General features: G+C 42.4%; 1 protein-coding gene across 1 annotated transcript in view; it reads right to left on the bottom strand.

Annotated features, from left to right (window-relative positions):
- Positions 1-830: 830 nt before the first annotated feature.
- PLCB1 (phospholipase C beta 1) overlaps positions 831-27,498 on the bottom strand; it is a gene marked incomplete in the record, with an annotated part of 630,990 nt that continues 604,322 nt past the window's right edge. Inside the window, 1 exon segment of the mRNA XM_034764106.1 lies at positions 831-4,201. Coding sequence (XP_034619997.1) covers positions 3,971-4,201 — 231 coding nt within the window.

The following is a 27,498-nucleotide window of genomic DNA, read 5'->3' as shown; positions in this document are numbered from 1 at the left end:
GGGAACCCATTCCAGTGCTTCACTACCCTCCTAGTGAAAAAGTTTTTCCTAAACCTAAACCTCCCCCACTGCAACTTGAGACCATTACTCCTTGTTCTGTCATCAGGTATCACTGAGAACAGTCTAGATCCATTCTCTTTGGAACCCCCTTTCAGGTAGTCTTCTCTTCTGCAGACTAAACAATCCCAGTTCCCTCAGCCTCTCCTCATAAGTCATGTGCTCCAGCCCCCTAATCATTTTTGTTCCCTCCGCTGGACTCTTTCCAATTTTTCCACATCCTTCTTGTAGTGTGGGGCCCAAAACTGGACACACTACTCCAGATGAGGGCTCACCAATGTCGAATAGAGGGGAACGATCACGTCCCTCGATCTGCTGGCAATGCCCCTACTTATATATTTATAAGTATACATTTTAACATAATTTGAAAAACAGTTATGGGTAGAAGAAAGGGAGTCTAGTCTCATTTAACTTGCACATGCAGTTTTTGTAATTAGCTTAAGTGAACACACACACAAACATACACACCTTGAGCTGAAGAATAAATCACTGAATCATGTAATAACTGTTCTATAAAAGCTTGCCATGTAACATAATAACTTTCTTTCTAGAGAGGCAATGACAAAGCCCAGTTTCTTTCATGTGCTTTGAACTTTGGCAAATAATTTTTCTGGTGTGTGCAATTTTCTTTTCTCCTCTCTGTAAAGAGAGCACTGAGAACATGCAGGAAAGATTCATTATCTACTTCTCATTCCATTACCCGTCTAGTCACCAAAGGGCTTGGTAGTTGGAAGTGAATTCTTTGAGCCAGTAATAAACAAACATAGCAACAGTTTTGTGTTAAGAAAATTTTTATTTGTCCTTTGGATCCGTGATGAAAGCACATAAAATTACAAATGGAAGAAACATCATGCCACAAAATTGCATAGAATTCTTACAAAAATGTGAATTATGCATCTGAAACAATCAGATTGAGAAATGAAAATATGTACATGTTAACCGAAATATTTCTCTTATTTTTTTGAAAGCAAATCACCAAAGTCCAATCAATCACAGACACTATTAATACAATGTACAAGAGCAACATTGATTTGAAAGAAAGGCAAGCAATGTCCCTTTAGTTATCTTTTAATGAATACATAATAATAATTAATACATGAGCATTAATTAACATAATTATGAACATGTTAAATCCAAAATGTCCGGCATTTCATTAGAACTTTTAAAATTCTGCTTATACTGCCCAAACCAATCTATTCTCAGTAGTGTAAAGATATCTGAAGTGCACAATCTAGTTTAATATAGAGAGTTCTATTCTATACAACAGAAAGGTCCACAGTACAGCATTTCCACACATTCAACACATAACAAGGCAAATACATAAAAGGCACAAGACTTGCACATCATAACCCTTTTTTCGTTATCTTATTTAGTTCAAGTAATATGAATATTAAATGATATCTGTATCACTGTAATAATCTGAACAATGCAAGGTGTACAGTATTACACACTACCCTACAACTGCAAAAAGTAGCACTGTACAGATATAAAAAATGTGAGTACAGTAAATGGTCAAATACAAACATACTGTAAAATGACTACAACTGATAGTATACTTAGTCCAACCATAAACTTTTTAAAATATAAATAAAAGGCTAATTTGTATTTGCCCAAGTCTATTTGAAGACTAATGGTGAATCCCTGGCTACCCTGAAGTCCCTGGAAGTTTTACCATAAACTTCAGCGGAGTCATGATTTTTACCCTAAGGCAATGGTTACTATAATGCAATAGTCTTCAGTATTGTTGTGAACACTGCTATTCGTATATCCTTTCTATAATTTCAACAACCTATGTAATTTTTAGTTTATAAAATGCAGCATTAAATTTACCATTCTAGGTTTTTATCGAATGATTAATGCCAATCTTCAAAGTGCAAAAGTAGAATGATTTTTCTAAAATCAAGCTGAAAGTCAGACTGTTGAGTTCGATGGTCATTAAATTAGTGTAATCATCAACCAGAATAGTTTAATCCAAAATATGATCTCCAAAGAATGTGCAATTTTTCTTTTTGCCTGCTCTAAGTTTAAAAAAGAAACATCAAAATACTGTTTGTTTTCTAAGATTTGAACTTATAATATATATACACATATAGTATTTAACTCAAAACTTAAGCTTGATCGGTATTTATTGCTTAAATTTAAATAAAATAAGTTACTTAAAATACTAAAATCCTGAGGGAAAGCAAGTAAAGTAACTTAATTGCTATTCTTTATTAAAATGCTTTGCTATGCTACTATTAGACCATTTAAATTTATTTATTTAAAAATACAAATTAAGGCCCAAATCCTGCAAACATGTATGCGAGCATTATTATCCACAGAGTAGTTTCATTGAATCCAATAGGATTATTCATGTGTATAAAGTTACTCATGTGAGTGCTTGCAGGACTGTGGCCTAAATATGAGCTTGTTTCTTAGTTACACTAAGGGCCCCACGGCTCTGGTACTATAAAGGGGCCTTAAAGTACAAGTAAATTATATTTATTCTCACTTTAAAACTGCTTTACATGACGGGAGCAGTATAAAGTGGCCTTAGGGTAAATGAGAATCAGGCCATATATATGATCATACCCATATCCTCTTTCATAGGGATGCCAAAGAATAATATTTTTCTTTCCCTTTTCAAATATCCCGATTTTCAGAAAGTCTTACTAATTATTTTTACATAGATTTCTGAAAATATGCAGTTTATTTCTCTCATGCATATCATACAGTACATAAACTTGGATTGTTCTTCTGTTAAAGTATGCATATATGGATTAATAGATACTTGAAATAACAGGGGTGGGGTTTTTAAATCTGCTTTTAAACTTCAGATATTAGTAAAACTGAACTGCAGAATTAAAAATGATGGATGATGTTCCTAAATGTTCAAATCCTGTAGTTTTAAAATTTTTTTATAACCTTATCAAATTCAGTAAGCTTAAAATATGATACTTAAAATCAATACTTTCAAGTCTGCAAAATATATATCAAATTTATTTGCTAAATGTACTTCAATTTACAACACCAACAACACAAAAAGAATCTTATGATTTAATGTTTGTTTAATATCACTATAACCCAGAGGTTACAACCTATAAAGGTTTTCTATTCACGTATCCCTGAAACTTTTCATTTTGCCACGAGAGCAGACCGACTGCAAATACATACATGCTCTGTGTGTATATGGATGGATGTGTGTGTGTGTGCATATATATGTATATGCTCAAACATGTATGCACTCACACAAATGCACAACATACACACACACTCTTTCTCTACACAGACTAAGTCCAACTCTTGGTTTTAAACTTACTCTAATCACCACAGTTCCAACGAAGATTCTTTTTCAGCAGCAAATATATTTCTCTCCACATGATAAACATAATATCAAGACAGCAAGCCACCAGTGCTTGCAAAGCTAAAAAGGATCAAATGTTTCAGTGCAAATGTAACATGATGACACAGCTGTCAAGGTGCAGTTAGAAAGTAGAAAACAAAAATGATTAAGTATTGTCATACAATTCCGTAAGATCAGTATTGGTTTGGGATGCTTTGCACTGGCACTTTAAAAGGAAATCGGTGCACATTTGTCTGTGTACAATACTCTGGTCTTCATTAAACTATCTTAAAAGTGCATATGGCCTGAAAATTACACATTATATATTGGGGTGGGGGAGTATTAACACATAAATTCCCTACGTTCACTGCACTAAGCTTTAGTATAATAAAAAAAACGAAGAATGAGAATGAAGACCTTTGCACAATATCTTTATAAAATGTTTCTTTTTAAAATGTGCACTTCAATACAGATGCCTCCTGCATTCAGAAGCTGTTCTATGGCCGCTCACAACAGGAAAACAGAGAATGGGCACCATGGGAGTGGCATGCCCTGGCACAATAACTGTTGCTTGTGGGCTGGCATGGGTAGTTAAAAAGGAGTATCAAACACTTTATCTGGATTATTTTCTTCTGTTTCCTCTTCATTTTGCAGAGGTTTATGGTTCAGTTTTCCACTTTCAGATGTCAGGGAGGAAGTGGCAGAACTGTGGTCTCCATCTTCACTGATTTTCCCTTTCATGGCATCCTGTACAAACTCCAGAATTTCCAGAGGGAGCCTTTTGAATTTGTCTTGATATTCCTGATCAAGTTCACCTTGTAACTGGAACAAAAACAAAACAAAAACAGTCTTAAATCATTTCTGATGGGAACAATAACCTACAGCATGGGGACACCACAAGCAGGAGGAGGAAAACTTACAAACTCACCTCCATTTGTTATTTTTACATGATTTGGGGCTAATTTTCAGTTTGTAGCTTTAGGGCTATACCTACGATACACTTAATAATTATCATACACCTATTAATTATCCCGCATCCACTGCTAAGCTGAAGGCAAATGCAACCATTTTTACATTTTTTAAATTTTGTTACGACACTCATAGGCACCCAAATCCTGCAAACATACATGTGCTTAATTTTACTTCTGTGAGTAATAAATAATAATAATACCTAGCTCTTATATAGCACTGCCCATCAATAGATCTCAAAGCGCTTTACACAGGAGGTCAGGCTCACTACCCGCATTTTACAGATGAGGAAACTGAAGCACAAAGAAATTAAAGCTCAGATCCAGAAAAGGCACCTTGAAAAATCACTGGTTTAGGTGCCAAGGCTCCCTATACAATGCATGGGGAAAGAGATAGGTGCCTGAAAATGCTAGCACAGTAGGCGCCTAAGCTAACCAATGTGAGATGCCGGCGAGAGGGGTGTGTCCTAATTCCCGCCCCTCTCACATAGGTCGGTGCCTAGCTCCCCTTGTGATCCATGGCTGGGAAACCTTCCCTGGAATTCTTCCTTGCAAGAATGGCATGCCTGCCTAACTCCGTACAAAACAGATGAGGGGAGGAGAAGGCCTCCCGTATAACCTTTAGCCCAGTGATTAGCGCTCTCACCTGGGGTATGGGAGACCCCTGTTCCACTGCTCCCTCTGTGGGGTGAACAAGAGATGCCCCAACCAATGGACTACAGAGGCATTCTCAATCTCTCTCAGGCCCAAGGCATATTTCATTATTTATCCAAAATGGAATGGCTTCAACAGGAGAGATTGAGCCACGTCAGAATGTCCCACCGTGCAGGGGTTCAGCCATTCCCTATACAAATCCCTCCCTCTCATCAGGCAAAGGGGGAAGTGAACCAGGGTCTTTCACATCCTAGGTGAGTGAGCTAACTGCTAGGCTAAAGGTTATAAGGCAGGCGGAAAACCAGTCTTTAGGTGCCTAAGTCTCTTTAGACTGGCATGCTCAAAGTCACCAGCAGTAGAGCCGGCAATAGAAGCCTGAGTCCCAGTACAATGCTCTGTCCACTAGGCCACACTGCCTCCCTTAGTCCCACTGGCTTCAAGAAGACCACTCCCTTCACTACAGTCAGGCTGTTTTTGTCAGGGATATTTTTAGTAAAAATCACGGACAGGTCATGGGCAATAAACAAAAATTCACCTGACCGGTCTGATTTTTACTAAAAATATCCCGACAAACTGGGGAGGCAGGAGGATCCAGCATCCACAGCAGCTGGGAGCTCTGGGGTTGCCCCGCCGCCTACTGCAGCTGAAACACTGCAAGGTCCCCCCGCCGTGAGTGAAATGCTGCAGGGTTCCCCACTGCGGCTGGGCTGCTATGGGGGGGCTCCACCATGACTGGGCAGCTGCAGGGAGCCCAGTCGCCCATGGCGAGTGGGAGTTCTGGGGTCCCCCTGCTGCCTGGAGGCGAGGAGCTGCTTGGGACCCGCTGCCAGCAGCGTCTGTGAGCTGCGGGGTTGCCTGCTGACAGCTCCAGCCCTGGGGCAGAAATGTCATGGAGGTTTCTGGAAGTCACAGATTCTGTGACTTCCGTGACCTCTGTGACATAATTGTAGCCTTAATTACAGTTAAGCACATGCTAACCTCTTTGAAGGAGCAGGGCCTTAATTTGTGTTTAGCTAAAAAGTCAGGTCCTGTGAATGTTCCATAGCTTCATATCACAAACGTTTTGTCCTAAGAAACAATATTGGAACTTTTGCCAATTTATCTTGGTTGGAGAAACATTAGACAAAACTCGGCAAACTTGTCCACTGGAGTAGAGAGAGAAAAATAAATTCTTAAATTACATCTTTTATGGCTAGATATTCAAGTGATCACAGACAAGTTATATTATCAGACTAATGCGGTGTGTGTCTTGGACACGTGCTATCACAGGACGCAAAAGGCATGCGGCAGGGAGAGTGATGCAAATCTGGCTTTCTGCCTTCCGGGAGTTGTGGGACCTCTTGCCTTATTTATCTGGATTTTCTGTTTTTCAGGACCCATTCTAGGATCTGCATGTTCCACACTAATGAAAAACAACAGTGCATATAAAGAACTGGAGAAAAATCCGGGCTTTGCAGCATGGCCAAATAAGACTGGCACAAAAGGGTAGGGTTGGGGTGAGATCCAAAGCAAAGAACCCCTCTCAGACAGCACCCAGCCGGCACCCACCGGCTCTCTTTTTTAATCTGAGGGGCTCTAACTTGAGCACTTCTGCTAACTGTAACTGCAGCAATTTTCAGGCGTCTCTGAGGTGATCACATCTCAAACTATGTTTTGTAATTAGGGGATTTATAGGATGCTGAGTTCCCCTTAACCTATTCTATCCCCCTGAGCCCATCCAACAGGGCTTCTGGTCCCCTTCAACCTACTGAAACTGCTGTCACACGGTGCAACAGTCTCTTTCAACCTCAATGTCAGGGCCTCTATCTTCATCTTCCTTGACCTCTCTGCAGCTTTTCATACTGTCATCACACCCTCTCTCTTGACCCCTTGGTCCAGCCATGTTTTCCTTGACTCTGTCCTCTCCTGGTTCTTCCCCCCTCCTTCTGACTGTCTCCTCAGTGTGTCTTTTGGTGGGTCCACTCTTCCTCTCTCCTCCTATTCAAAGTGATGTCCTGAGGTCCCCTCTTCTTCGGGTGACCTCATCTGCTTACTTGGCTTCAGTTAACTGCGCTATGGCAACCTATCGCAAATCTACCTCTCTGCCCTCAACTTGCCTCCATCATGTCCCACATCTCAGTCTGTCTCTCTGACACTTCCTCTTGGATGTCTCACCATCAATGTAAGCTTCCCATGACCCAAACTGACCTCCTTATCTTCACTCCTAAACCCTGGCCACTCCCCCACTTCTTCATTGCTATTGACAACACCATCATCCTCCCTGTTACTCAAACCTGCCACTTCCCAGCTTGAATCCATCTCTCTAACTCCTTCCTCTCCCTACATACATGCAGTGTCCAAATCTTGTAGCTTCTTCCTCCGTAGTATCTAAGATCAGTCCTCTTCTTTCTATCTCTGCTGCTAAAATGCTTGCTCTGGTCCTCATCTCCCATTTTGATTACGGTAACCTTCATCTCTGACCTCACGACAGCCATCTTGCCCACCCCCAATCCATATTACTGGCCACTAGGGTGACCAGACAGCAAATGTGAAAAATCGGGATGGAGGTGGGGGTAATAGGGTCATATAGAAAACAAAGCCCCTAATATCAGGACAGTCCCAATAAAATCAGGACATCTGGTCACCCTAACTGCTGCTGACAAGTCTGAGGAATAAATTATGTATCCCAGATTTCAAATATGTATTTGCATCAGTCTTATTTTGCCATGGCCAGTTACCACTTTGATCACTCTTCTCTTATGCAATGCCTCCTCTTCTTTTTCTTGTGCCCCTTCTCCCTACCCTCTCTCTGTCTTTAAGGGACTTTCCTCTGAGATCACCTAGAAGAATGTGGGCGCTACCTGAGATAAATTAATGAAACATATAATAGCAGTAAGTTACAGACTAACACTTTGAAACCCCCCTGGCAGCCAGTGAGGATTACAAAGCACTATTATGGTATGCTCTCTGCCTGACACACTACTTAACAACTGGGATGCTGCATTGTGTGCTAGTTTTCATTTCAGAATGGTCTCAATGCAGAGCATGGTGCAGAATGCATTACAATATTCTACTCTGGAGGAGACCAAAGACAGGGATATTTGCAGCAAGGGCCACATCCTAGAGAAAAAGGACAGTCACGTTTCACCATGTGTCAAAAGTGCTCTTAGCCACAGCTAGTTATCCAAAAGCAGACCAACATCTCATGAAACTGCTAAATTACAAAACCTGTGCTGCACATGGCAGATGCCATCACTTTACCTGGTTTATCTATTCTATTGGTTGCCTTCTCCAGCCTACCAACATTCCCTTTCTCTTCTCTATACCTAGCCTTCATTCAGTTCACAGTCTCAGACAACCTCTGGATCATTTGTTCAACTTTACCTACCAAGATCAAAGCAACAAAGCTGTAGAGCTGGGCATGTTATCACAGTCCACGTCTCCTCATTAAGCCTCATACTTCTACACAGTGGATATGATGAAATAAATCCCTGTGGTTACCCACATAAGGGATCCCTTCAGCAGAAGAGCAGCTGGCCAATACTACCCAGTGGGCCCTCTCACGCTCAAAAAAACCCTCCATCCAGTCCTTCTAGGGGGGGTCTCAGGTATGTCAACTAAACCATGTGGTCAGTATTATGAAAGGCAACCCAGCAGATATAAAAGCAGCAGCATGGACACTTTTTTTAAATCCATAAACTTTATATCCATCCATAATAGATACTACTAGATAATACTTAGTCCTGCCACAAGTGTAGGGGACTGGACTAGATGAACTCTAGAGGTCCCTTCCAGTTCTATGATTCTATGATTATGAGGAGGAGATCACTGACTAATTCAACCAGTGCCTGGTTCATATCTAAGTCTAAAATCTGACTGATTGGTGTCAAGGCAATTCAGAAACCACTGGAGTTTTCCTGCCACGAACTTCTCAAGGATTTTTTCCAATAATAAGTAGAAACTCCCCAGAATTAAGTCAATAGCTGGCAAGACTATCAGTGTCAAGCTGTATGAAGCAATCATTTCTTAAGATCCTTGTTTTATAGGAATTTCCAAAGAGGTGTAGGTGTTAATATTTGTTACAGATACTCTTAGGGATGAACTCCACATATGGAGATTATTAGCATGCATTAAAGTACTTTCCTAACGCAATGCTTATTGAACTGGGACACATCACAATATTAGTAACCTTAGTTAAGAACCAGGAATCAACACATTTCTATAAACAGCAATGTGATGTACAGAACACAAGGTTTTCAACTTAATCTGGCTATAAATAATAAAATATTTCATGTTGTAGGACCTACAATACCTACAATGATACCACTTACTGCGGATAATGGGATTAGTGTATTGGGGAGACACCCAAAGCATGACCAATGAAATGGAAATCACGGTCACATCCCTGACAGGTTTATCATTCTGAGCTGCTATTTGTATTACTCCCAGATTTCCAGATGCCAAGGCCAGAAGGGACCGATGTGATCATCTAGTCTGACCTCTTCTATAACACAGGCCATAGAACTTCACCAAAATAATTCCTAAAACTAAACAGCATCAATATGACTTATGAGTGAGGGTGATGGTGTTCAGATCTCTATTACATTTGGTGTAGGTTCAAACCCAAATTAAGACCAGGGTTGAGTTTTGGACTTAAGGGTACTAAAATCTTGTGAGTTTCTGCCATTTTAGCTCAAAACCTGGTGAAAATGATGTGTAGGATATTGGCAATAACCAACCTGGGAAATAGGCCTTTTTCAATTTAGGATCTGACCTGGAATGGAGGCAGAGTTGGATCTGAGGAATTTGGATCTATACTCCTGTGAAATACACAGGGGTTCCAAAAAGAATTTCCGATTTTGGCCCATCTCTAATCATATCTTATGATATTCGTGGAAGTCTTACTCTTGCAGATATAAATCAAAAGGATACCTAGCATAATTACTTGTTCTCCTTGAAACTGTCTCTCTAATATCATATTTTGTTCAGTGAGCCTGGTACCTGAAAAATCATGCAAACTAATTTTTGCAGGGCACGTTTAAAGTTTCTGTGTGTGGTTTCTATGACTTTTATCCATCTAGGTCAATTATGGAGTTCCTGAATTCTCATTTTGACATACATCTCTGAATGATTCAAGATGTAACCTAGATTATCAATAGTATTCTCAGATCTGCTCCATGGGTTCTTGCTTCATAAGCCTTTAAAAAAAAGACTTCTGTTAATTCATCCTTCCTCTAGGAACTCTAGTATCTAATATGTGTAAATAAAATAGATTGACCTGTACTTTATTCATTTTTGGTAATAAAAGGTTGCTTATTAATGACTTTTATTTATCAAGGATTTCTAAACTTCATTGGGATTTACACAGAAAACTTCAATTTCTTGTCTAGATCCACAGTTTCATCTGCTCTCAAGCCACGGAGGGTTCCCAAACTAACTACATGACACAGGACATGCGGTGATCTGGATTCTGTTGTGAAATTTCTTGCAACACTTAGAATACATAGCCCTTCAGATTCTTCAGCTGTTTATTCTTGTGCCATGTGAATAACGTAGCTGGAGTCGACGTAGCTTAGGTTGACTTACCCCCGTGTCTTCACTGTGCTGTGTCGACGGGAGACGCTCTCCGGTCGACTTCCCTTACTCTTCTGGGGAGCTGGAGTATCGGAGTCGACCGGAGAGTGCTTTGCCGTCGATTTAGCGGGTCTTCACTAGACTCGCTAAATCAACACCCGCTGCATCGATTGCAACAGCGTCGATCTCCCATGGCCATACACCAGGTTCATGCCAGCACAGGAATTATGAGTGCATGATTTCTAGCCTAGAGCGCAATCCCTTGGACCCAACTGCCTCTCAGCTGGAAAATAAAAGTCTTCAGGGTTCTTGGTTAAAACCACTGTTTGAAAAGGGTCATGAAGCAGGGAGAGCTCTGAGCAGCACTGCCTGGGAACACAGGAGTGAAAGCTAACATGAGTCATTCAGCTTAAAGCAAGGAAAAAGCATTAAGGAAAGAAAATAAATGCTGTGATTTATATAGTTTATAATTTTTATGTTACGTATGCCCAAAATTAGTTTTAAACTTACTAAAATGTAACACATGCTAGGAGGCCTAAAAAAAGCCGACTAGGGTCAGACAGAATTACCAAGCATAGAAGCAGAAACTGTGGTTTCAAACTTATTCTGACCAACCTCTCTAGACCTCTGCATACTTCCAGCATGATCTAATGAACTTCTGCTTCCACCAAGAACAAAAATAACATGATCACATGAAAAACCCCAGCACAAGTTACCAGGAGGATTGTAGTTCACATGGAGTGTATTGGGTAAAGAAAAAAAGATGAATCCCCACCATGCTGAATAAGACCAGATACATAGCACTCAGAGTTATCTTGTTACTGAGTTTAGAATACTGATTTCCTGTCAGTTCTCAGTACTTGAAATCCAATTTATCCCCCCGCTCTTGCTGGTGAAACTGTTTTTCATTTCAGGTAGCGTGAAGGAAATGGCTGGGGTAATTTGTTATAGGAATCAGATCATCGCATAATAAAATACTTTAGTTCTCAGAAGCACAACATAGTTAAGAAAATCTCGGCATTAGTCTAAACACATGGTAACAAATCGGCAGCTGAATATATAGACACCAAATTCACGGCCATGAAAAACATGTCACAGACTATGAAATCTGTCCTTTTGTGTGCTTTTACCGTATACTATACAGATTTCACAGGGGTGACCAGGGTTTCTCAAATTGGTGGTCCTGATACAAAAGGGAGTTGCAGAGGGGTCACAAAAGTTATTTTAGGGGGTCATGGTATTGCCACTTTACTTTGGTGCTGCCTTCAGAGCTGGGGGGGCTGGAGAGCGAGGGCTGTTGGCCAGGCGCCCAGCTCTGTAGGCAGTGCCCCACCAGCAGCAGCGCAGAAGTAAGGGTGGCAATACCATACCATGCCATCCTTATTTATAATTTTAAATGGGATTTTTCCTCCAGCTTCTTTGAACTCATTTTGAAGAGCATAGAAAAAAATTCACTTCCCGGCAGAAGCCAAGCATGGAGAATGCAAGCCTTAAAGGCAAATGTTTTGAAAACTTGTGTCTAAAACTGTTTTGTATCATAACAATTGTAGGCTCTAGCAAGCATCCCGCATAATATTTAATTCTATCCGAATGTTCCCATCTGTCTTTTGGTTGACTGATGAATGAAGCAATTAAATTAATTTCTTCCACGCATTGTGTGGGATAAACGGCATTCATTTTGAATGCAGGTGATATAGCAGTGACTATATTGATTATTAATAGAAGTGTGATTGCACCAGCAGGTGGGTATAGTAAACAAGTGGTGACTTCTGAGTGTTTTAAGTTCACGTTTCCATTTTCACAAGCCACTAGGAATGACAGTTTGTTTTCTCAACACCAGGAGCTGTTAAAGCTGTGGATCAGGAAAACCATACGTCTGTAACAGAACTAGAGTGCCTGAAACCACTTTATATTTACCCCCACGCTTCTCTGAGCCTGCTAACGCTCCACATACTTGTTTTCATGCCTGCAAATGTTTCACCTACGTGCCCAAAGACAATTTTGAGTAGCAGATTTGGGGCTTTTATGCCTGCATCAAACAACACAGACGCACTACGTCCGCAACCTCAATTTAGCTTCCAAAATAGTGCATGCAGGACTCCCAGATTAAGGGGACAGAGAGCAAACGTGCTGCTGCTCTGCGGCTTTTCATTTTCAGAGCTTACTTAATTAGAGAGCCGTTCGAGAGGGATATGGAATTAAAGGCTGAGTAGCAAGAATTGTAAGAAGCAGATGGAGGCTCACTAGCAGTGAGAGTGAAATTGAGGACCAGAGCTTAGGGATCAAGTGATCTATAGGCAACCATTTTTTTTTCTTTTCTATTTTGAAGCAGCAAGAGTTTCTGACTAAGGGCCCTGCTATTCCTGCCACCAAGCAGAAGCCTGTTGGCATGGCAAGGAAGTGTCATCTCCATGGCATTGTTCTCCTCCCCGGTCTCCTTCTTGACCCTGCTGAGAACCGTCTGTGGAGCTCAACCGACTTGGAGCTCAATGCTACGGCAGGTGACAGCAGAGGGTGGGAAGGGGAGAAGTTGGAGGGACAGATGTACCCGAGCATTGTATCCCACAACCCTGCAGGATTTATGTGCTCACTCACGGCCTATTCAGTCAGCATTCATTTATGCATTTCCTCCCTCTGTGATGTGGAACCTGAGAAGAGTACTGGGGCACTAGCTGGACAACACAGCTCCAGCAGCAGCCAGGCTATCAAGGCGCTGGGGTGGGAAAACTGGGACTGGCAGCAGTGGGGAGGCAGAGGTCCTGCTCAGATGACCCTTGTGCCTCTGCAGAGCTCAAAAAGCTCACTGGGGGGAGGAGAAAACACAGGGCCCCATGGAAAGGATGCAAAGAATTCATGAGGGCAAAACTCTCCTCCTTGGGCTGTGGCACTGAACTAGGGAATTACTTTAGCCTTTTACTCATGTTCATAAGTACTGTACATGGTCCCTGATCAAGAGCAGTTACTAGCTGTATATGTGCAGAGATAATTAGACCCAGGTGAAACACAGTGCTGGTGAAATAAAGAGTATCTTTTTGTAGTAAGTGCAAACTAGCACAAGAGCAAATGGGTCCCACGTGTTAACATCTGGACTTCACAAGCTACACACAGGCAATATAGATAAGGATGAAAAGAAACCATTCAGGCCACTAGAGAATCATCTCCGAAGAACCTGGTACGTGCAGTAATTAGGGAAGACGTAAAGGCTCTAACAATGATGGTACAGAGACAACTCGGCTATGCATTAGACTATGTACGTGACCGATGATGCGGGCACTTCTTTTAATTGACTAGGGAACAGCACAATTCTCCCGCTGATGACTGCTGCCATCCAAAGCTCAGCGGATGTTCACCACCATCCTTCCAAATCACACTCAGCGTCCTAGGAAATGAGCAGCCCCAAGGCACTCCGATTCAACAGCAGCTGCAGCAAGGGTGGCAGGGGAGAGAACAGGGCTTGTCAACCCCAGTGCTCCCACCAGGCCAACCTCCAGCTGCCTGGGAACATGGCTCCTGGAAGCGTAGCTTTCCCATTGCTGACATCATCAGTTGAGCGCACGTGCTGCCGCGCAAGCCACAACCTCTGCTCTGCTATTGTTAGCGTGCTAGCTTGAGCAAAGCTAGCACAAGTCTCTCTTCCTTTTGGGTAGTTTTGGTAGCCTGTGTTATACGGGCGGTTAGACTATATATGATCTAGTGGTCCCTTCTGGCCTTAAATGCTATGACTATGAGCTGGGATGGAGACTTGCTCCCAGATGCTGTGTAGACATACCCTGACGGGGCCAAAACACAGCAGTAGGGGCTGCTATATGAGTATCCACATCTTTGGAGCATCCGCCAGCACTGTCATGATGCCTCTCAAGTATATGTCAGTTGCCACCTGCTCCATATCCCATCCAGACAGATTAATACTGAACTCGTAATCTGAAGCTGGAGGCTGCTTGATGGAAATGGCCAGAGACTTCGTTTTATCCAGGTTAATAACAGACCAATGCGCGCTGCGTCTTACCTGACCAGATTGCTTTATGCTAGTGTAACCCCAATTAAATGAATAGATTTGTGAAGTTAATCAGGCCCTTAAATAAGGCTCTTAGATTGCAGTTCTTTGGTGAAGGGACTTTGCCTGTTATTTGTTCAGCAAACTGCCACCTACTTCCAGGGCTAATTAATAAATCAATGTGACTGGTGAAATGCATTAGCCTATCCACAGACACCTAGATCCAAGATGATAGATACATCAGCAATTCATATTTTTTTATGGGATCCATAGTAAAAGCATGTTATGACAGCAACCGGAGTATTGTGTGGAGATTCAGGAACCTTAGCTCACAACTGGCTGTATTTGCACTTTTCAAATCTCTTGTATGTCCTTCAATTGGATGGATTACATTGAAATGTCTGGGGATTTTTTCATAGTCACTTTGTTTTCTATTTCTCTAACGTTTCCTCGGTTAATTCTCATGCAAGATCCCTCTCTGGGCCTTTTAAGCTGAATATCTGGAACTACAGTACTCTTGTTTTCTGATTACTATTTTGTGTACTTGCAGTTTAACTGTTTGCTTTTGTAGCTAGAATGCTTTCTTAAGCTGTCGGTGATTTTTTTTTATGACTATAAATATGTGACCTATGTATCTCATGATACAAATAAACAGAGAGAATTTGAAGTGGTTTGCAAGGGAAAAAAATCCCACCTCCCTGAATATGCATGATGACGTTGGGCCAGATTTTGCTTTTTACACCATCATGAAACTGAAGTAAGTTCACTGAAGCTACCTATGGCCACAGTCTTCTCTATTTCACTGGAGGAAATCCAGATAAACTCCACTGACATCTGCCTCTCTATTGCCACATTCTGTGCTCTGTTTCCCTGGTAAGGATCATGGGTAAGTAGCTCCTCTGACATCGCTCAACAGAAGCTGCAATATAAGCTCTGATTTAGTTCTTTCATAAAGTGCCATGCACTTTATGGCACTGCATTAAAGAATAACAAACTGATTTCTCCATTGCCTTCTAATGATGGCTATTTATTCCCTTCCATGGAACTTCCAGTATGCCTCCGAACAGACAGCTGACTATCAGACAGCAGAACCCTTCTAAAGGGTATCATTACTTTAACTAGCTGCTCAAAAGTGCTTAAAGGTCCCTTGGAAACCCTTTCTCAGAATTAAATGTTGAGATTATGACGGAGCCAATGTATTCCAGAAATGTTTCAAGTCCCTTGCCTGCTCTCTGCAATCTGAAAGCTGAACGGCCTTACTGCAGCTAAGGTGAATGTCTCTTGAGTGCAGTGGGATCTATAGGGTCAGTTATACAGTCTCTGTTGCCTAAAAGCACTGCTGTTCTGCAGGGGGAGTGGTTTGGTTATTTCTGGAGGGGAAGAGATATGTAGCAAGACAGTAAAGCTTGGAATACTCTTCTCTGGAGGCCGGAAATTACAAGACATAATAGGCGATACAAAGCAGCAGTAGTAATAATAATACCTCGCTCTTATATAATGCCTTTTTAACTTTAAATCTCAAAGCACTTTACAAAGGAATCACCGTCATTATCCTATAAAACTATAAAATGCTCTGATGGCAGCCAGCCACTCTTGGGGCTCCCTTGCAATTCTAAACAGGTATCTGAGCACAATTAAACAGTGCTTTTCAGTTTTTGAACTTTAACTTCATAATGCATCATTCTAGCATGGCCTGTCCGAATCTCCGTGTGGCATGTACACAAGCCCCCATCAGTACCACTGAATATCCCCTCTGAGCGTAGCAAATGGCTGACTTCTGGTGGTGTCTGGCCACTTCCTTCCACCGTGTCATTCTGATCTATGCTATACGCTCCCCAGCAACCAAAACCCTCAAGCACCCTCTACAGCAACAAGAGCTCTCACGGCATAAAAAAACCCAAACCGCGGCAGCAAGGTCTAGAGACTTGGGCTCATAATGGTGCTAAAAACAGCAGTGTAAACGTTCTGCTCGGGCTGGAGCCTGGGCTCTGAAATCTACCCTCCTTGCCAGGTTTCAGAGCCCGAATTCCAGCTCAAATGGGAACGTGTACACTGTTATTTTTAGCAGCATAGCACAAGCACAAGTGTGTAGACTTGGGCTCTGAGACTGTCACAGGTTGTCTGTTTGTTTGTTTTGCAGTGTAGACCGTAGCTGAAGATTTTGCATCTCAGAGTGCTGTCCCATTGGTGGGGGGGCACACAGCAAGCACAGTACATAATTTTTATACCTATTATTGTTGGAGAATTGCATGGGATTTTAGTGCTTGGCTATTGTTGAGTTGAATGGTAATCACGCTGATCAAACCCTATACATTTTCCCTGCTTAGTGGCAAGATGGGCCCTGATATGTCACTACACTTACACGCATCACGAAGGAGACTCTGCAGCACAGAGTTTCTTTGACAAGTCTGGTTTGCAAATTACCGAGCAGCCGTTCTGTTAATATCTTGTTAAAAATGAGTGTTTTTAGACTAGAAACCAGCCTCTCTATGACTAAAGATCAAAGTGTCATTGAAACCCTTTTCAAGTAGTTACAGATCTGTAATCCTTTGCAACGAAGGAGGGTGTTCTGAAAGGTTTCTTAACTAGCTAGCCTGGATTTTCACTCCACGTGACCGGAGTTTCTTTACTGAATCTCACCCCAGGAGGTTTCTATTGATCTGTGGCACTTTAATGGGCAAGCCACAGTTTTCTCTCACAGCAGCCAAATGAGACATTCTATTCAGAGTCTGACCTTGTACTGATCAACGTGATCTGTGAGACCCTGATATTAACCATCCAAATGTGCATGTGAGGATTACAGGTATAGCCAAATGCTCAAATCAGCTAGAAAGAACAGGGTAATGCACGTCTTTTACATGGCAATACCAATCATGTTTACAGATGGAATTGTTACAGAGCATTATTCAGTACTGTGATTCTAGCAGTGCTCCTTGATATATCTCTCAGCTTAGTGGCACACGGTAGAATTGCCACATTGATTAACAACTCCCTGTGTCCTTTCGAACCACTGCTCTCTTCTGCCTCTCGGTGTTATCTTCTATCATAAATTCTGTAGCGCCAAAAGATTATTTTAAACATCATAAACAAGGGAAACTTTTTGATAAAGTAACCTATCTTTTCCCCATCCCTCCACCTACCTATGAGCATTGCACTTAGCAGACAAGTCTTGGTGTACTTTGTTTAAAAAGATTCTTTGTCACATAGCTGTTTACTAAAGAAGGTTTCTAGTAAAGTAAATATTATTTTTTATTGAACAGTTGCAGATGTTAATTGAAGATATAATTAAATGTCAGACCAGCTCTCTCTAGGACGGTGTTCACTAGTCTGGAATACTTTTAATTTTTTTTTTCAAATAAGCTTTTTATTAACTTTTCTCTATCAAATGGCATAAAAACAAGAATAACTAAGAATAATTTTGCCCACTATGAAAACAAAACTACCTCTGGGACAAGACTCAACAACTGTTCAGCACCGCATGGCAACACTACACAAAAAATTAGAGCGGAAACATTATAGATTTTGGGTACAATTTTCAAACATGCCTAAGTGACTTAGGAGCCTAAACACCATTTTCAAAAGAGATGTAGGCACTGAGGAACCTAAGTCCCATTGACTTTCAATAAGACTTAGGTTCAGAAGCCAAGATTTTTAAAGGTATTTAGGCATTGCTGCACTAGGCATTGCAACACTGAATTGATTTAAAAGCTTCAATCTCATTTTCAAAGAGATTTAGGAACTTCAGTATCTAAATCCCATTGACTGTCAATAAGAGTTTGGCTCCTAAGTGTCTCAATCACTTTTGAAAATGAGATATAAGCCCCTAAATCAGTTAGGCATTGCAACTCCGAGAGCAGCAATGTCGACATAGCTTTAAAAATCAGGGCCCTAAGCCAGATCCTCACAGGTATTTAGACTCCTAAGTTCTCTTTGGACTCCCAACTTTCATGGAAATCAGTGGAAGTTCGGAGCTTAAAGAGAAGGTAGGAGCCTAAATACTTCCAAGACTCTGGGCCCAAGTGCCTACATCACTTTTGAAAATAGCATTTAGGTTCCTAAGTCACATAGGAACTTTTGAAAATTTCACCTTTTTGTAGTATGGAATTTTACAATTTTGTATGAAACAATTTGAAAAACTATAGCATCTAGAGTGCCAGACAGGTGCTGATAACCCGATATAAATAAATGAAATTCAATAGCCACTATGCCATGTAGTAGTACAGAATCTTCACCAGTTGAAAGTACAGGGAGATTTTAATTTTTTGAATTGGTCAGGATGTAATTACCCAAACTGGAATTTGGCCAAGACACAATTATCTCATGTGTTTAGTTGTTTGCCCGGCTTTCCTAGAGTCTGGCTGAGTTTGGATGCAAACTACCCAAGAAGCAATCCAAGAAAATAGGAAAACTAACATCTGGCTTTTCAGGTGAGGGGCATGTCTGCCTTTTGTTTCTGTGGTTTGCAACCCAAGAATCTTCTTGGAGGATGTGCTTGGATCATTGTTTCTGAAGCAGTAATGGCGAAAGTGATTTTTTTTCTACTCTGTAGATTGTTGTATATGTTTTTGTTACCTTCAGGCTGAATTACTGTAATGCAACCTGCTAGGGACTTGAAGACCATTCGGTTTCATCAGCTAGTACAGCAGGAGGCTCTTTGCTAATTACTGGTGTTTCACATATGGAGTGTTTTCCCCAAGTGCTCTACAGACTGCACTGCCGTAATTAATTCATGTTGCAATGCAAAGCATTAATTTTGACCTATAAAGCCTTTTTTAGTTTAGGTCTTAGGTATTTTAAAGACTGCCATGGCTTTCCCCATAGATGAGATCCACTCGTGTACTCAATATGGTTATCCCCATGTTGGTTGCTGTAGGGGCTGGAGGGCTGGGTTTTGCTGAGGGGCCTGTGACAATGGAATTCACTACTGCTTTTAGCCTGTTTACTCCTGGGGGAATTCTGTGCCACTGCGTGTGTGCATAATTAACGAACTACACATATTTTTATTTTTTGCGCAGAAAAAAGCTTCTGCCGAAATGTTGCTGCACCTTTTGCCCACCAGAGGGCGCTGTGATGCAAGAACAGCAGCCGCTCTCAGCAGAAAGTATCAGAGGGATAGCCGTGTTAGTCTGAATCTGTAAAAAGCAACAGAGGGTCCTGTGGCACCTTTGAGACTAACAGCTTATGCTCCCAATACTTCTGTTAGTCTCAAAGGTGCCACAGGACCCTCTGTTGCTTTTCTCAGCAGAAAATAACTTCTGCAGTTCTGTCTTTTGCCCACCAGAGGGTGCTGTTGTGATAGACTACAGCACCCATGTTCAGCCAGCTAGGAAAGAGAAAGAGCCTGCCTTCTTCGCAGCAGGCCAGGTCAGGAGACAGAGGCTATGGGGAGACAGCGTGGGGTGCTGGGGGAGGTCAGACAGGGGCTCATAAGGGCTAGTTGGGGAGGACAGACTGGGGCAGGGGCTGAATGGGAGTGGAGGTACAGGGCCACATGGTGATGGGGGAGGGGATGCAGAGCTACATAGGGACTGAGGGTGGCTGAGTGGGGGCACAGAGACACATGGGGACAGCGGTACAGAATCACATAGGGACGGGGAGGGGGTACAGGCCACATGGGGATGGGGGGAGTGGGTGTCTGGGTGGGGGTGGAGGGACACATGGACAGGGGGTGCAAGGACATATGGGGGTGCAGGAACACATGGGGACAGGGGCAGATGTGCCTGACTGAATGGGAGAGGCTAAGGGTCAGCCAGGGTCTGCATGGGGGAAGCTCCTTAACAATCCCTCCCAGCCCCCCTCCAAAAAACCCCCCTGTTCCATACTTTTTCCACCCATACCCAACAACTCTCCAAGTTCACACCCAAGCTCCTTCCCTCTCCCTCAGGTCCTCTGTTATCCAACTCCCCCAAGCCTTTGCATTACTTCAGAGGGGTGCGGGAAATATGGTTCTGTATTGTAGTTTAAATGAATTATTACTCAGAGTTCTGTATGAATATGCCTAGCAAGGAATCTATTTGTCAAAAAACATTTCCTGAATCTTTTTTGTTGTCTGTATTGTTGTAGACATACTTGCTGACAGGTATTTTTAAATAAATGACCAAAAATAATTGAAGCTGGTGTGATTATATTGTGTTATTTTGACAAATAAAATATGCAGAATTTGAAAATATTGTGTGCAGAATTTTTTATTGCAGAATTTTTAATGTTTTGGCGCAGAACTCCCCCAGGAGTATCTGTTACAGCCAGAGCTTGCTGGCTTTCTGGGAGCACTACAAGGCCTATTTACTCAGGCTGTTTCTAAACAGATTGGGTTTTGGTCTCCTTTCTCTGCAGTAGGATTGGGGGCTTTAGTTAAGGTAATTTTTTGCTATGATATGATAGATCCTGATCAATGCAAGGAGTGGGCTGAATTTCAGACCTTTACAGAGACCCATTAATGTCACTAGGACTTTGCTTAGACATATGGGCCTGCCAGTATGGGCCTCGTTGTGGGATTCAGGCTTTAGACTGTGGTTGATACACACTAGATATAAATCATGTAGTAAAACAAATATAGGGTACCACATTTACTTACGTTCCTTGAAACAAACTGAGGATTGGGTTTTCAAAAGCACTCAGCGTTGGCCTAACTCTGCTCCCTCTGAAGAGCGTGGGAGGCAGCGTAATTGTCCCTGGATTCCCCCTCCTCCCCCACCAAAAGTAAAACTTCCCTATTTTGCCCTCTGCACCTCTCAGTGGTGCAGCGTTTGTGATGTTCTGTGTTTGAGTTTAGCAAACAGATGGGGCTCAGACTCCATTCACAACCTCATGTAATGGAACCTCCCTTCCCCCTACCGCACCATTCAGGTTCTTGGAACCTCAATGCTCCCATCCTCCCATCTCTACACCTGAGAGAGGCTTGAAACCAAGCAGGCGTTAGTATAGCTAGAGACTGAGGTACAGTATCGGCTGGGTGTTTAAAATACAAGCCTGTCCTCCCTCAGGCAGGTTTGTTTACAAACAAACTCCTATGGCGAAAGAGGCCTTCCCACAGTGGATGGAAAATGCTCCCATCCCAGTCACAGTGATTGTACCCCTATTACTTCCACGGCCATTAGAGCACTGCAGGAATGCTGTCCCCTCATTGTGTGTCTTTGTTTTCTTCCTTCTTTTTTTTAAATCTTGAGCTGGGGACACCACCTTGGGGCCACAGTCCCTTTAAATTATTCAGTGTCATTCCCAATTGCGGAGTCTGGCTGGGCAGTCAGACCATGGCCTTGGGGAAAGGAAGATCTGGAATAACCCATTAGGCATTCTGCAGATGGGAAATTCCCCTACTTCGAATTAGGAACAGCCATCACAGCTGCCTGTGGAACTTCTGAAGCTCAGCAGTACAGAGGGACTTTATCCGCGTCTAGTCACCTGTACTTGGGTACCACTGAAGAGCAGATGAGCAACCCCATAAGGGCCTGATCCAGCACCCACTGAAGTGGATAGAAATCTTGTCATTGACCTTAAGTATGCACTTGGTATGATGTTTCCCCATTCAGACTCCTAGTTCCATTTTGAGAGGATTTTAGTCTAGATCCAATATATTTATGTCCCTTCATCATATACATCCACAGTTGACATTACACAGCATATTCTATGCAAGTGATGGGCTGCATACATGTAAAAAATGTCTGCTAAAATAATCTTGCCCGAGAGAGCTGTAAGACTTTTCTTCTCTACTTAGAATCCAACTCTGATGTCAATTACATGTGCTTTACGCTGGTGTCATGCTACCAAGCTGAATGGAATCTCTCCTGATTTACATCACCATAAAGGAGATAAAAATCAGGCCTCTAGACTTTGCATTCTTTCTGGAAAAATATAAGTCTCTGAATATTTTAGTTGGGTGCAGTACATGGATAAAAGGGATAATGCATAATGGCATTCTACCTTCTGCTTTTGTCAGGTAAGCTATGCAATTCTAGATTGATGTAAAGAACAAATGTAAATTATACTGAGCCTTTAAAATGGTTTTAAAAAATAGCATGACAATCCATTCCCTTCTAAAAGATTTCATAAAGCCGATTCAGGACTTAAAAAAAAAATGCATTATTTAGCATGAAAAGACTATGGTAATTTCATTACATTAACCTAAATTCTTCAGGTTCAGTGTTGTTAGCTTTTGAAAGGGAATTATTCTTTTTGAAACAAATCCCACCAGAATTCTTCAACCCTGATGGATTTGGAAGATAAGAAGAGTGAGCTACAGTACTCTCAATGCCCTGGAAGGAGGAGGAGTACCTTACCATACATGGATATCCCCTATGAATTGTACCACGTATTAGTATCGGTTGTATTATTTATGTCACCGTAGTGCTTACAGGTCCCTGCTGAGGGGAAGGGTTGCTCCTCTGGAAAATGGTCCCTGGCAAAAATGTTCAAATACCGGCAATGATGCAGTTTTTGGGCCCAGAGACTTCATTGAAGTTGGACCTGCTTCCTCCAGCCTGCACTAGGTTGAAATTTGGACCACTTAGGCTGTGTCTACACTTGGACCTGGAGGTGTGATTCCCAGCTCAGGCGGATGTGGTTGTGCTAGCTCTCATTAAGCCAGAGTGCTAAAAACAGCAGCGTTGTCGCAGTAGAACAGGCAGCAGCAAGCAATGGTACAAGCTAGCCAGGCCGAGTGTGAACCCCCTTGGTATGTACTGGGGTGGCTAGCCCATGCCGCTGCTCGCCACCGCCTGTGCTAACCCAGCTAAATTTTCTTTGCTAGATCCATGAGCATGTAGCAGGGACTCAAACTCTCAGCGCATAGTGAAGACAAACCCTTGGCATAAACCCTCAGCACAGTCATTATATAATCAAGCCAGGAATAAGCATGGACACTCCACAGACTTGAGGTGAGTTGCCAAGTGCTTACATTAGATCTGGATTTGGCACCCCTGTCTCTGAAGGTGACTGAATCCACTCACCTGGCCACTGCTGCTGCAGAACCAGTATTTGTGTGATGCTACACTCTGCAGTAGCGGCCCACCCATAGGCTCTGACTTTTATTTTCCCCTGGGGGTGCTCCACCCCCACTGTGGCCTGAGACCCTGCCCATTCTCCTGAGGCTCCATCCGCACCCCACCTCTTCCTGACCCCTCCTCCAAAGCCCTCTGGCTGCACGCTTCTCTCCACTCTCCCCCATGTGCTTCCCTCAGGTACCAAACAGCTGATCAGCCACGCCTCCAAACAGCTGATCTATGGTGACTCTGAACAGCTGATTGTGGCACCACCGAACACAGCTGGTAAGTGCTGAGCACCCACTATTTTTTCCCCATGGGTGTTTGAGCCCCGCAGCACAGACAGAGTCGGCACCTGTGGGCCCATCAGTCACTTACAGGAAGAGGTGCCCTGGCAAGCACCAGTTTAGTACAACTTAGTGATGCCACAATGGTGAGTGGATTAAAAATCAACAGGGATATATAATACCATGTAAAACATGCAAGTTATGCACAGGGCATGTTTACATAATGTGTTCCCTTGTCTTCCTGTCCCTTCAGTTCTTGCAAACGTCATCTCACCCACCTGTTTTGCCTGGTCTTGGTTTGTAAGTTCTTTGAAGTAAGGACTCTTTTACTGTATGTTTATACAGTGTCCAATATGACGGGGTCCTGATTCTGATTGGGTGCTATTACCATACAAAACTATTAATGACTAATTAACACATATTTGATACTAATCATTAATAACAATTCCTAGTTTAAAGGTAGAGAATGCTGGAATGACAGAGGGAGAACTGACAGGGAGGAATATGAACAGGATCAAAGAGAGTCCCTGCATGGGCAGAGAAGGAAAGGGAGAATCTTTAATTCAGCTGTACTTTGATTGACAGCAGCTTGCTAATTGTTCAGTGATTCAGACAGAGGGCGAGGGAGTCGATCTAGCTTTTCTCTCTGCATGCAAGTCAGATCCCTAAATAATTCACATTCGTTTGCAAGTTATTCTCGCAGAAGGTGTTGAATTGTAACTGTTTAAGGGCAAGTGACAGCTTGTATTTTATTTTCTGAACAGACAAAAATTAGAACAGACAAGGTAGACCTAAATATATCAGGATAACCCCAACATGAGCAGGCTAAATATTATCCCTTCAGGATATTATCTGAAGCAGATGTATGTCTGGAGTTGAAGTGCTGCGCATATTTTGCTTAAAATTTTTGTCAGGGCTTGATGCCCATATTATCCAGGAAAGTTCAAAAGCTGAAAAACATGTTTTTTCCCGAGCAGATCTTATAGCTTCTAGTAGAGATTAAAGTTGCAAATTCAGATCGAGATAGCAGTAGAGAGGACAATCACACCCCACACATCCAGTAGTTTGGAGATTTAGATTTAAGGGATCTCTAATTCCCTGTGCCATTATCCAGGCGGATGGACAAAGAAGCATAAAATGAGGTGGAAGCCCCAAAAGGAGCAGAAAGGGGAGAAACAGCGGTAACGCATGACTCCCCCACTCATCCCTGGGACCTGTGGAGGCCCTCTATGCTAAATCTGTGTATGGTCAGTGCTCAGCGGCTCATGAGGGTGGAGGAATAAGAGGGTGTGTCAGGGGAAGGGGTAGAGAGGAGGAGCAGCTGCTTTGTATGGCGTACTCCCCTCTCTGACTGGCAGAATTTCAGTTACAATACAGAGGTGAAGTTACTGCTGTTCCAAAACGTTTTACTGCCTTTTGCTCCATGCTGTGTCCACTCACCCATGGAAGGGGAGAAGAGTTTAGGCACAGCAGGCTGGCCAAGGGCAGCATGGATGCCAAGGGAGAAAGAATGGCTGCTAGACATTAGTACACAGGAAATCCTCCATGTCATTGGGACTTTCTTTCTCTACAGATCCATGAGGTTCAGAAGCCACCACTCCTGCTTCTTCCATGGTCATCCAGGTACTAGGAGGAACATGTAATACAGATCCTCAGCTGAGGCCTGATCCAAAGCCTATTGAAGTCAATGAAAATCTTTCCAATGGTTTCAATGGATTTTGGATTCGGTTCCTGGCGTAAATCTGGCATATTCTCATTGAAGTAGGCCAGGTTTACTCCAGCTGATTAGGTGGCCTGATGTGAGGTGAACCCTATGGAGTTTCTCCAACTCTTCTGTCCCCTTTGTCCGAGATATACCACAGGAGGGTACAATGTGGTTCCTAGGAATTTCCTTTGCTTTCTGTCTGAATTTCTATTCTTGACTATTTGTAACGTTAAGCACGTTAAGTTTTGTTCTGATCAACTCCTCCCCTGCTTCCGTGCCCCCCTTTTTTTCAGATGCCAAGAATGTCTATTTGAAGAGGGATTTATTTTGCTAGACCTCGGTTACTGTTATCACACTTGACATCTTCCAAGTGCATTAAAAGGCTCTTTTAAGTTCATGCAACTTTAGAACGTATTCTGTGATGACAATTCTGACCACAATTTATCTGGAGACAAGTTGAATGAATACTGAAAAAAAAAAAACCACAACCTGCCACGATCACGTTATTTTGGGAATTTTAAAATGTTGGTTGGTTGGTTGGTTAACAGCTCTATTTAAAATACACCCAGATTGTACAGTTTTATTTAGGATACCAGAGAGTTATCTTTTTCTTCGGGAAGAGCTCAAGTGATGATACGGAAGTATCAGCTATAAGATGAGTGTAGTTGTAAATTTAAAAAAGCCCCTTTTTTTAAACTATGACATGTAAAACGTTATCTTGGCTGACCCATCCATGAACATGAACTTAAAAATGTAGAAAAAAGGCATGCAGTATTAGAAGTAATAATTATGACTGAATAATTAAATTATTTTACTACTTTTACAATAGTGATAGGATTATTCTGAATTAGTTACATAAATTGTTCCTAAAATTTCCTAACTGTTATGTTATTTAAAATTTCTTACACATCAATTAGTTTGAAATAATAAGACTTTAGGCTATCCATTAATTGCAGCACTGTAGACATGACCTGTATTTAACGTTTTGCAATGAAAATTAAGCTGAAGTAACAAAGAATCTTGGCTAACAGAAAAGGTTTCTTCAGCCATCAGATAACAAAGAAAAGTTAATGGGAGCAATGAATACACAAGAGACTCTTTGTCATTTTACCATTTCTGCTGTTACATGCTAAGACAGATTGCTGCAGCTATAAACTTTTATCTATAGATGTTTAACAGATATTGTTTATTTTCCATGTATTCTTTCCAGATTATACAGTAAAACTACTTTCAGCCAAAAGTCCAATGCTGAAAGAAATATATTATTAATGTAAAGGGAGGCCAGCTTCATAAATAAGTGCAAGGACTTATTTGTTTGAGAAACATCACTTAGAAGATCCTGCAATAGATTACTCCTGGGAGAATTCTGTGCCACTGCGTGTGCGCAGAATTCATGTCCCCTGCAGATTTATTTGCTTCCCTGCAGAAAAATGACTTTGACAGGGAAGCAAAGGGAAGCTTCAAGAGCAGTCACACATCACTCCCTAGCAGCACAGATACATTGTTTCAGGCACCCGGAGCAGCCTGTGAAGAGGAAAATCACTGTGGGGCTGGGAACACCCCAGCCAGTGGCTTCTACCTTCAGTCAGCCTCAGCTGCTAGTCCTGGCTGGGCTGGAGGCAGGAGAGGACGGGACTTCCTTTTCCCCTACAAGGAGTGGCTGAGGCGGTGTAAGACCCATCCCCAGAAACATCCCCCAGCTGCAGGAAGCTAGGCATCCTTCCCTGCTTCTTGCCCCCATCACTCCTCAGCTGTGGGGAGATGGGTCACTGTACGGGGAGCTGCTCCCCCCATCCACCCAACCCCCATGAATCCCAACCTCCCATACCCAGACACCCCTGCCAAGCCTCACCCAGTACATCCAGAACCCCCCTGAGCCCTCCATACTCAAACCCTACCCCACTGCACCTCAACACCTGCCTCCAGACCCCCACTCTTGTACTCAGACCACCCCTACTGAGCTCCCTGCACTCAAACCCC

Source organism: Trachemys scripta, chromosome 3 (assembly GCF_013100865.1).
Source record: "Trachemys scripta elegans isolate TJP31775 chromosome 3, CAS_Tse_1.0, whole genome shotgun sequence".
Classification (NCBI taxonomy): Eukaryota; Metazoa; Chordata; order Testudines; family Emydidae; genus Trachemys; species Trachemys scripta.
This window is presented reverse-complemented; position numbering and strand designations above follow the sequence as displayed.